We start from the raw sequence: 11764 nt of genomic DNA on the forward strand, positions 1-11764 counted from the left end.
CTGTGGAGTGGAAGGAAGAGGAGGTGTAGAGAAGGTGGAGAACGAGGTGTAGAGAAGGTGTGGAGAACGAGGTCTAGAGGAGGTGTGGAGAAGGAGTAGAACGAGGTGTAGAGGAGGTGTGGAGAAGGTGGAGAACGGGGTGTAGAGGAGGTGTGGAGAAGGTGGAAAACAATGTGTAGAAGAGGTGTGGAGAAGGTGGAGAACGAGGTGTAGAGGAGGTGTGGAGAAGGTGGAAAACAAGGTGTAGAGGAGGTGTGGAGAAGGTGGAGAACGGGGTGTAGAGGAGGTGTGGAGAAGGTGGAGAACGAGGTGTAGAGGAGGTGTGGAGAAGGTGGAAAACAAGGTGTAGAGGAGGTGTGGAGAAGGTGGAGAACGGGGTGTAGAGGAGGTGTGGAGAAGGTGGAGAACGAGGTGTAGAGGAGGTGTGGAGAACGGGGTGTAGAGGAGGTGTGGAGAAGGTGGAGAACAAGGTGTAGAGGAGGTGTGGAGAAGGTGGAGAACGAGGTGTGGAGAAGGTGTGGAGAACGAGGTCTAGAGGAGGTGTGGAGAAGGTGGAGTACGAGGTGTAGAGGAGGTGTGGAGAAGGTGGAGAACGAGGTGTAGAGGAGGTGTGGGGATAATTGAGGCGGGGGGTGGATGAGAGGGGGTCAGTGATCCCGTGCACCAGGGATCAGTCTGGCCCCTTAACAAGGCCCAGTAGGAGGATACTGGGAGAGGAAGAAGCAGTCCAGCTGCTGTCACACACACACCATGTGGTGCCGTGTATGTGTGTTTGTGTGTGTTTGTGTGTGTGTGGAGGGGGAGGGGTCAGGGTCACCCAGGACTTTGAAGACACAAAAGGTTGGCCTAAGGCCTAGTGCCCTCTGGGCCACTTATGGAGGCAGCATGACAACATGTGCGCACACACAGACACGCACACACTCCCCACCTGCTGTTGGCACTGCTCTCCTTGGCTGTAATGGAGATGGAGTGACTCAGCAGCCTCACAAAGCTGGACACATTGCAGAGATTTAGCACATAACTCAGGCCAATCAAACCTCCGCGGCAACGCGACAGCATCTCTGGAATCTTCAGAGAGGAACCAAGGGGAACGGTTAGTGATCGCAGTGAAAAGTGGATCAACTCGGCTTTAAATCATATTAAATAAATGGACGAACAGAGCGAGACAAAGGACATCTTTCTCTAATTTGACAGGCCGAGTTCTCACCAAGAACTCACTTCATCGCTAAAGAAAATCATCCTTTCACATTTGAAACCTGCAGAATCAACACCATGCGTTTGACAGGGATGAAACTATTTAGTCTCCAGTATCACATCAACACATTGACCAGCAGGAGCACACAGAGACACACACACAGACACACCTGCACACAGTCGGACACATGGCTGCTTTCACACACACACACACACGCTGTGTTCATTAGGCCCTGTGGGACGATCTGTCACGACTTAATCAGGGAGCTGGGAATTTAGGTGTGTGTGTGTATGTGTTCGTGCGTCCATGCGTGTGTGTGTGTGTGTGTGTATGTATGTGTGTGACACCGGGGCGAGTGCCGGGTCAGCGGGGGTCAGAGAAGAACAAAAGAGACGGAGCAGCTCCCAGCTGCCGGGCCAAACGTCATCCACCCAACCCCCCCCACCGCCCCCCTTCCTTTTCAATGGGAGCGTGCCGCTTCTGCTGACACACCACATCTACACACACACACACAGACACACTGGCTGTGGAGGTGAGGGGGCACATGGGGACACGGACTAACAGAGGACGTTGTCTCTTAATATTTTCTGGCATTTTTAAACATCTTTACTGAACCTGTTTTATCTTGTTTTGTTCTACCTTATCTTATTTACATCTACTTTTTATTTATCTACATAGTTTTATTTAATATTATGTCATTTTAGATAAAGTGTCTAAAGTGAATTCTAATGCAGATGTTGCCCTTCGTGAAAAATCTGTGACACAATGAGGGACTCACATATCTTCGGTCTGGAAAAATTAAAATGAATAGTTGGAGAAATGCTCTGTCACATGGCAATGGTTTCAAGTAAATTACCTGTCCAATGGGAAAGAGAAATATGCCCCTCTGTGGACAAAAGCTGCAACAACAGTTAATTCAGTAAAACGCTTCAGAAACAGTAAATTTCCGTTTATCCTCCATCAAGTATATTATTCCTGTTTGATTGTTCTGCCGATAGAAAAGTAACAGCTGCACAGACACTTTTCATAAAAACTCACACAATTAACCAAAAGCAAAATGTTTGTGGCATTTTTCTAATCAATTTCTTTTATTTAGAAAAAAAAGCAGATATACATTCAAACATTTACAGGTATTGGGTTATAATTTTATTTTATTTCTATTTGACCAGAAGGAGTATTTTGAGAAATAACAAGCGACACAGAATAAAAAAATATATTTCTTTTATCGGTTTTTCAGTAGAGTAAATAGATCTCTAGCAGTTGCAGCACTTCCTCAGTAACATATTTTACAATAAAGGTTCTCCTTGCCCTCCTCACCTGCAGCAGGTCCTTACATCTCCAAAGGCCTTACATCTCTAAATGCATTACATCTCTAAAGGCCTTACATCTCCAAAGGCCCTACATCTCTAAAGACCTTACATCTTTAAGGCCTTACATCTCTAAAGGCCCTACATCTCTAAATGCATTACATCTCTAAAGGCCTTACATCTCCAAAGGCCCTACATCTACATTGCCAAAAATTACAAAAACTGCTAAAATAATTCAAATTTTTTAATCGGGTGACAGAAATAATATGAACAATTATCGGCCAATATCACTTCTTTCCAGGAGATAAAAAGAGTGTATTCATGCATGTATGCATTGACGACTCTTAGCTTTAAATGTCATATTGACTATCTTGTAAATAAATTGTCTAAGTATGTTGGCTTGTTTTATAAGATCAGACATTTTCTACCTCGGTCTGCACTCCTCACTTTATATAAAACTCTCTTCGAACCACACCTTAACTATTGCGTCAGGGTGTCACAACACTTTCACCAGCCATCTCAAAAAACGTATATCCTTGCAAAAGAAAAAGTCATACGGGCTCAGTCCTGGTCAGAGATAAATTCCCCCACTAAACCTCCACCGTCTTGAGTTACTAAGACTGACTGAGCTAAACGCATCCCATAATGGCCTCAAGGTGTTGACTTATATCTCCAACTTTAAAAGACAACTAAAAAAATATTTCTTATCAACCTACATCTAATATAAAACTGTTTTTTCATGGACTACTCGGATGTATGATTGTATGTGTATGTCATGTTTTGTAAGTACTGGTGTTTCTCTCGTCAACATTATTATTTTTGGTAATTGTGTACTTTACAGTTTTGTGCTACCACTTTTAATTGAATCATGGGCCGCCACCCATAAGCTTCTCTTTAGCTTCTTTGGGGGACCCATTCACCCTCCCCAATTAATCTTGTACCCCCCCAGCTGTATTATGTTTCATGTGGTATTGTGTGTGTGAATAAATTCATTCTTTCATTCATATATCTCTAAAGGCCTTACATCTCTAAAGGTCTTGCATCTCTAAAAGCCCATTTTAAAGAAAATGTCTTTGTCTGATGGCAGCTACACAAGCTTCTCCCATTAATTATAATTATAGTCTTACACTTTTTGATCCATAGTAAATAAACAACTGTATTAGCGGAATTTAAAAAAAGAAACATTGACTTGTCAGCTGCCTCTTTGCACATGCTCCTCTTGCATCACTCCAGGAAGGCCAGAGGGAACCACCAGGGTTCAAATCATATCGGATGGTGGACATCGTTTTGCAGGTGTGGCTGGCATCAGGTATCTCACCCTCTTCCAAAAGTGGGAGTTCCGGGAGTCGGCCTCCGGCACGTCCTCGCGCCACCTGATGGGGGCGCTTTTAAGAATCAGGTGCTGCAGGCCGGCGGGAAGGTGCGAGTATCCTTGTGGTCCCACGTCCCCCAGCTGGATCAGAATCACACTCATTTCTCTCTGCAGCAGCGCGTGGTGGAGCCCCACCTGGAGAACCATCAAGACATTTATGTTTTCCTGCAGGAGCTGCGTACCTTCAGTTGTCTACTGATAACGGTTGGATTACACTTGCTAATATTATTTTGTCTTGAACTCAAAAGTTTTAGCTTGTTTATAAACTAATGTGCTAACTTCTAGAAATAAGCAGACAGGAGCCACGGCCTCCTCGGTTGAATGAGTTACAAAAGTCATAAATGATATAAAAGGCAGTTTTCTGGATTTTTTTGATATTCTGTTTCTCAGTTAAAATACACCTACCATTATAGATATAGATCACAAATTTCTTTGCAAGTAGCCAAACTTGCAAAATCGGGAGGGGTTCAAATTCTTACTCGGGTTTGTACATATAGTTACAAAAATACTTGAAATCAGTGAAGAGAGAGAGGAGACCACATGCAGGAAAACGCTGTTTCGGATTCCTGTTACAACTCAAGACTTTGTACATAAAAGTGATAAATACAGCCAAAATAAAGGCTTCCAGCTGTGAGGCTCCTACCTGCCAGTCATAGCCTCCGATCACCGCAGAGACGGCATGCCGGTCCGGCCTCTTCGACTCTGATTCTGAACCCGGGGGAAGGATGACCATCAGCCTCCTGCTCTGCTTCATGCGGTCCTCCACCACCTCCAGGCGGTCTGGGGAGTGGGACGTTACCAGAGTTTGACAAAGTAAGGGATCCCCCCCCCCCTTAAAGTTAGCTATTTTTATTTTCCACTAGAGATTTCCACTAAACTATTGGGTTAAAAGGAAAAAAGTGGTACGAGTAGTACCAAAAGGATCGTAATGAGTAAGTGAGTCATTGCTTCCAATGGTTGTATCTGTATTTGAGTTCAAAAAAAATAAAATAAGGACCTTCCCCAGGTATGTCATCCCTCCCGTGGATGAAGAGTCGATACCCGCACTTTTCCTCCAGGACGGAGGGCAGAATCTTGGCGATGAACTGTGTGAGTGTGTCTTCGGTGACCTTGTCCTGGCTCTGCGCCTGGTAGACCACGTAGGCGTCAAACATTCTCCCATCTGGAAAAGGATTACCTCATTTTATCAAATAATTTCTCCTTGGCGACCAAACTCTCTGACTCACGCGGACGATGCCTGTCGGCTCACGCAGTTGTTGGGAGGGATACAGATTGGAGATGGAGTTCATTGACTAAGTTAATTGATTGATTGATTATTCCTCTGAAAGGAGCTCATCCTCAGAGGAGCGGTGCAGCCCCTCCTTGCAGAACAGAACAAAGTTGACATGCAGGTTTCTCTCCTCTTTCTTCACATCTACTCCAACTCTGTCTTCTTGCCAAAGACGCCTGTCATTATTTCCTTTATTTTCAGACGGAGGTCATCCAGAAGTTTCTATTCGTTGTCAAACTGCCTGTTCTGAGGCTTTACCTATTCCTTTTTTAACGGTTTTATTTGGCCTCCCACGCTATATTGCTCTGAATTAATTAATTACACACATCTGCCCCTGCTTCTCTGTCATGAAACTGACTATACGTCTCCACTTTGGACCTAATGATGAAATAGTTTTACTGTTGTTGTAAATGATTCATGGTTGATGGCGGACTTTGAAGGCCTAGTTGAGGATGGAGATCAGCCGCTCCTCCTCTCTGGTTCGAATGAAGCCAATAACAACAAATGGTCCCTCAAGTAAAGACCTAACCAACTTTAATGTTTTAAACATGAACATTTCCCCTTGGAAGTATGCGAATAGATTATAGCTTAGCATAGAGACTGGAGGCAGGTAGTTAACAGTCAGCGTACAAGTACGCAAAATGCTGGCTTTTTAGAGGGAGAACTAAATTCCTCCTACGTTGACTTCTAAAGCCACCTGGGATTTGTAAAATGATCTTCCTTACCTTTGTTCCAACGGCTACACTGGAAACAAGGTCTGAAGAAGAGAGCGAGGTCGAGGGCAAACCACTTGACCAACGCGGCGGCAAAGACGAAGAGGAACAACACGCACACCCCCATGACCACCAGCGGGATCACGGACTCTGGAAGACAAACCCCCAAAGACCGTCAATGACCTCGATGGACGAGAGCTCATTCAACCAAGCTCATACCTACCTCTTTGCTTCAGGGTCAAAGTGGCCTTTGCCGTTTTGAACAGGGCGGCTCCTCTGCACTCAAACACAGCATTGAAGTCCTCAGCGGACACTTTGTCGATGATCAGGACGGCAGTGGAGATGGTGTTGTTCGCAGAGTCCTGCGTGAATCTGAACAGGAGCAGAGCTCGGTCCGGTCACTGGTAAATAGGCTGCGATGCTAAAATAATTTTATTCAGCATCAGCTGTACTTTATTTAAGGATAATTAGCAAGAATTAGCATGCTAACATGCTAAAAACCCATGTTACACCGTACCTGTTTAATAATGAAATAGATAATATTACGGTGATTTGTTTTTGCTTTTGGAGATGCTCACGTTTTCGTGTTCTGATCGTATTCGGCGACCCGGGACGGAGAGACGCCTCCAGGATGCCAGCTCGCTATGCAGTCACAATGGTTCACGTTCGTCCCACAGAGAACGGAGCATTTCAGCTTGATCCCAACACCTGGTGCAGAGGTCATTTCACTGATGAACATGTCTGGGCTATAGAAAAATACCAGGTTCTGTTTTTAAATCTCATCTTAAGTTGTCTGCAGATGAATAAACAGACCACAATATTACATGTATACATGTATAACATCCACTAAAATGGCCGTATCATTGATGGAGAGTTTGCTAAAAGGTGTATGCATGAACTCTGCTCGTGTTCCTCTCTAGAATAATCAAGTTTCCAAACTTAACAAACCTTAAAAGGTACCTTTTGGTGTGTTGCACAAGAGCCAATAACTTGTCTTTGATTTAACAAAAATACAGCACATTTCAACCGCTAAAAAGCAAAAACCAACATCTTGTAGGTAGGTGCGCTTTTCTCTCTTACCTTCCTCAGCAAACTGCTGCTCGTTGGCTGGATCGATGATCTCTGGGTTTCGGTGCTGTTTCGGTTCTGAAGCGATCAGAAGTTGTTGTTGGTGCAGGTTTTACTCAGCAGAGAACACTTTGTACGACGTGACCACTGAAGCTCTAAGTATTCTTCTACCTTTATACCTGTGCGGTCACAGCTGGGGAAACACATACTTGCTTTTGCTCATCAGTCAGGATGCATGAAAAGGCCAAAAGGCTCCCTCACCAGTACGCTGTAGCCTCATGAAGCCCAGCGACTGGTACTCCACGCCGCCGTGCGTCCAGCTACAGACGCACGTGAACACGCCCTCGTCTGCTGTGGTCCACAGGTGGTCACGGTGTTCGCCTTTCATGGACTTGAAATCCTGCAGGAGGAAGCAAGGGAAGGATCAAAAGTCACGTGAAAGGCGAACCACTTCGACGTGAAAACCTAAGGAAGTACGCTGATTTATTTGATCGGTAAGACGGGACAGTACCAAATGTAGGCTTAAAGTGAATCTAACAGTGAGGTTTCATTGACTAAACCCACAAAGAGGTAGTCTCAACACGTACCTTCCACCAGCTTAAGTTGCCTCTCAGTTGGTCACAGGTGAATTGGACCGGCTCTGGACACTTGATTTCTTTGTTGACATTAGAGTTCCCTATTGATCCGTAGAAGAGCTCTTTGACCGTCTCATTGCTCTTTTTGAAAACCGTAATTTTCACAACATACAAGAAACAATGTCCGCATGAACCGCTATTCCTGCAAAACAAGGGATCACAATCATGGCCATGACCAGGGGACGGGCTCAGGGGGAGGAATGCGCTGCAGAGAAAGTGTCCTCACATGGCGGTGTACAAGCCTGAGTCATTCAGCCGGGCGCTGAAGAGGAAGAGCGCCTTGCCGTCGCTGTACAAGCTCTGGTTTTCCTCGGTAGGGATATCCTCCTCTTCCTCATTGTTGCTGGTCTTCCTGGTCCAGGTGATATTCTGTTCTTGAGGGACTTGAGGGTATTTTAGCAAGTAGGGCACAAAGTACAACGCCTCCCCTTCAGAGAGGGAGTACGTCTCCTCATCCTCAACAAGGCACTGGATGGCCGACCCTGAGCATGTGGGAGGGGGGTGGGGGTTAGTCTTATGCAAGCTAGACCAAAACCGCTTTCATTACAAACACCCACACACCCACACCCACTGTTTTTACAAGTATCTTTTCAAGATAAACATCCGCTTTTTAGGTTTACTTAGTCAACAGACCTCTCAATGACCTTAAAATAATGTCACGTATCAGTAAAATAAGACACAACCTTCCCTTAATCATCCCCTTGGTTTGTGGAGGTCTTTAAACAGAACCAGACATACAGAATAACTACGGAAGCACGTGTTCAAATCCACTCTCCTCCATCCTAACGCATACCTGAAGGCTTAGACGCAGCCCCCACCACGAAGACGAGAAGCACAAGTCGGGAGGCATCCATTGTCTGAAGGAGAGAGCGAACATTTAGGCTTTCTGCTTCTTTTTGATAATCAACAGCACCACCCCCCCCCCCTTGAAATAAAGTTTCATAAATAAAATAGTCAAGTAGTAGTATGTGACAAAGTACAACTTGGTACTAGCCACCATGTAGTTCCATATTGCAAGTTACCCAAAGTAAATGGATAAAACCAGAAGCAGTTACAGGCAGTCAATAGTTTATTCAGTCTCTTTGCTTGTACTTGGCAGGGGTAACAAAGCATAGATCAATTAATTTACTATACATCATGACAAAATACTAGGAAACACAATGAGTAAACACATAACATAGGCACAGAGAACCCACCCAAGTAATTGGTTGTACTGCTGAATTTACAACGGACAAATCAGCCATGCGTGACTTCTGATATACTCATGCACATGCTAATGAACACTGCAAACGTTAAAACACCTAAATTAGGTCACACGATGACATAAAGCAAAATCAAAAAAAAAAAGAAACAAATTATATCAAAACTCAATCATTAAGGATGTTTACACTGTAAGCGTTGCAAGGGCAGAGAAATGCCCGCTATATTCTTGCAGTAGAGCTATACCAGAGTTGGGCCCACAAGGAGAACAGACAACAGTACAAAACACGTGGCTTTAACTGCTTAGTATGCCGAAGAGAAAAGAAACAAAACGAACCGAGGAAAACAGTGGTCCGGCTACGAACGATGATCGTTGGCAGATCTATAACACAAATTGTTCATATTAGCAGATATTGCACATTTTCCCCGTACATCATTCCTCTACTACTCACAAAATTGAGAATAACAAGAATAAAAATTAACTAATTAAAATAGGGCAGTATGATTACATTACACGTATAGTGATCTGACCAACTAATAATATGGCCCACGTCACAGTCGCTTTGCCAAGGTGACTGCACTTAAAACCATGCCTGAATTGCCTACCTGGTCGTCCTTTGTTAACTCCCGTGAAAAGACCTTACATGTGCGTCTATGGGTCTCGCGCCACCACAGTCAGACAAACCAAGGGCTATGAGGAGTAAGACACACACTAGTGAGCTGTATGCCTACTAATAACAAAACACAGGGCGTAACATGCACGGCATACCGTAGCTAATCAGAAATAGTAAAAAACCAACTAAGCCTAAACGCTTACCTCCTAATGCCCAATGTATAGCCCGGCAGCCTCGAATAGCGTGCCAACCAGCGACGGCAACATGAAACTCAAACAATTTCCGAGGTCATTTCCTGGTTTATCAAGCCGGATGTTATGGGCTCATTAGTCCTCATCTGGTGCACCTGTGGGTGCCAGCCAATACACGCCTACTTGGGCCGACACTATCATCATATAAGTAGTATAAAGTAGTCAAGTAAGACTCAAGCGGCGTGACTGGCAGCAGAAAGTCAGATTACAGATCGCTTTAAACTGCATGAGCGTCAGAATGAAGAAATATATACATGTTATCGTCATGTGTATACGTCCATATCGTCAATGCTGACTTCTTTACACATTCATTTTTTCTTTCTAACATTTTGAGGTTGATGAGGGAAAATGTTTCTTATTGTCCAACATATATTCATGTTCTAGTCAGTTTTAGAGATATAACTATATTAATATATCCCTGCAGATGAGTTACAATTCAAAAGAGGGAAGGGAGAAGCTAACCGGAGGCCCATAGACCGAAATAGTGAGACGCCAACTGGGTAAGGGCACAAAGATATGAGAAGACACGAGTCATCGTGCCACTGGGGTTTAGGACAAGATAGTGTAGAGACACCAGCTGTAGGACAACGGTCTCATGTGTGTGTATGCAGATAGGAGGAGAACAGGAGGGTCAGCAGACCAGACTTAGTCCAGCATCGACACACCAGATAGACGGGCTGGTGAAGGACAACAGGAGGAGAGTCTTGTGGTTAAGATTGAGGGGGGGGCGGCTTCACTCAATTGAATGGTCAAAGGAATGAATGTGTTACAGATTACATTATAAACTAAGAACCACAATCTACATGTGAACACTTGGATGAATGACGAAGGAGTGTGTGGACGACGAGCGTGCAGCAGGTTGCACATGCATGCAGCCACAAGGATCTTATCGCCCACTTAGAGTTCCTCTCCTGATTAGCCAGAAAAACATGTTTATCAGATCTGGAAACAGGTTTGCACAACTGCCGCCTCTTACGGTTCACTCCGCTGAATGTCTTCACCCTGCAGCCTCAGAAGGCCTTCGGGGGGGACCGCGGAATCAACGGAACAGATCAAACTAACACTGCAGAACTACAAAAATGCATCATGGTTTGGCTTAATATGACCAAACAAAAAGAACCAACAGGTTCATGTTGCATCCCTGCAGTTATATTTCACTTTGTCCACCAGTCAACTGCTTGACTCCTCGCAAAGCGCCTCCGAACAGGGCGAATGGGAGCAGAGGAGCTTGATCCTGGGTTTAAAATTCCTCTGAGGTGTAAATGAATACCCGAACAAGGTGAGGCTCCAGAAGAACAAAGGCTGCCTTGTGTGGATAATACGGAGATCAATGCACCATATAAGCAAACAGCGTGCAGAACACAGTTCTGATCATTCATAGAAGTTCTTACGAGTGTTGAGCCCAGTGAGGTTGCGTTCCCGGATACAGCTGAATCAAACACACCGGGAATATTTACGGTTCGGAGGAACCGGCTTACCTCGTGATGCGCGCGTACCGGGCGGCTGCAGCGAAGTGCCGGTCCTCTGCGCGCCCCCGCCAATTTATCAGTCCTCTGCCCGCCCCCGGCTTACATCAGTCCTCTGCGGCTTCATAGGTCCTCTTGTTTTCATTAGTTCTACACATGCGCGTGTGGACATAATGGGACATATAATCAGCATCGTCCCTCCCTTCTGCCGATGATCTCACCAAAGTTAACTGGAAAATTCCGTTGCATCCGAAACGAGTAGGATGAATGGTATATATTTATACTTCTCAGCCAACCACAATCCGATTATCTCCATCCGGATGCCATTTATCTTTTAGTGTTTTTGAACGATGACAAGCTGGAATGAAAACAAGCCAAAATGAAAACGGAGTAACGAGGAGTATAAGTAAGGAGTATAAGTAAAAAGTCGCCTGAAAAATAAATACTCCAGTGAAGTAGATTTCAACATTTCTACTTTAGTAAGGTAACGAAGCATTTGTACTTTGTTACTTGTTTATTGTCTGAAGATGTATTCTGTCAAACACATTGTGTAGTGTGTTGTTAACACCAAGCTTTGTGAAATGTGTGATCAGTACGGACCACCCCAGTAGGCCTACTGGTTGGCACCAGTGGTTCCCAACAGCAGCAACGCATTAAGATATTTAGACAGACC

The 11764-nt window shown here is 44.7% G+C and overlaps 1 protein-coding gene across 2 annotated transcripts; it reads right to left on the reverse strand.

Moving 5' to 3' along the window:
- Nucleotides 1–2259: 2259 nt before the first annotated feature.
- il1rl1 (interleukin 1 receptor-like 1) lies at nucleotides 2260–11221 on the reverse strand. Of its 2 annotated transcripts, none has more exons than XM_062565157.1 (12): nucleotides 11104–11221; nucleotides 8354–8417; nucleotides 7787–8042; nucleotides 7513–7702; nucleotides 7187–7325; nucleotides 6938–7003; nucleotides 6436–6565; nucleotides 6081–6229; nucleotides 5870–6007; nucleotides 4872–5036; nucleotides 4518–4654; nucleotides 2260–4009 (listed from the first exon to the last, which is right to left on the reverse strand). In XM_062565157.1, the coding sequence occupies exons 2-12, from the start codon at nucleotides 8412–8414 to the stop codon at nucleotides 3761–3763; spliced, it is 1680 nt and encodes a 559-aa protein (XP_062421141.1). In that variant the 5' UTR covers nucleotides 8415–8417; nucleotides 11104–11221; the 3' UTR covers nucleotides 2260–3760. The 2 variants fall into 2 exon arrangements, with proteins under 2 accessions (XP_062421141.1, XP_062421142.1); XM_062565158.1 differs by lacking the exon at nucleotides 11104–11221 and adding an exon at nucleotides 9098–9152.
- Between the last annotated feature and the right edge of the window lie 543 nt (nucleotides 11222–11764).

The sequence above is a fragment of the Pungitius pungitius genome, chromosome 10 (assembly GCF_949316345.1).
Source record: "Pungitius pungitius chromosome 10, fPunPun2.1, whole genome shotgun sequence".
In the NCBI taxonomy this organism is placed as follows: domain Eukaryota; kingdom Metazoa; phylum Chordata; class Actinopteri; order Perciformes; family Gasterosteidae; genus Pungitius; species Pungitius pungitius.

Coding starts and splice junctions, on each gene's coding strand:
- il1rl1 (XM_062565157.1), bottom strand. CDS start 8,414: ATGGATGCCTCCCGACTTGTGCTTCTCGTCTTCGTGGTGGGGGCTGCG. Junction 6,230..6,435: donor TACGATCAGAACACGAAAAC/GTGAGCATCTCC, acceptor GCTCCTGTTCAG/ATTCACGCAGGACTCTGCGA. Junction 5,037..5,869: donor GTGTAGCCGTTGGAACAAAG/GTAAGGAAGATC, acceptor ATCCTTTTCCAG/ATGGGAGAATGTTTGACGCC.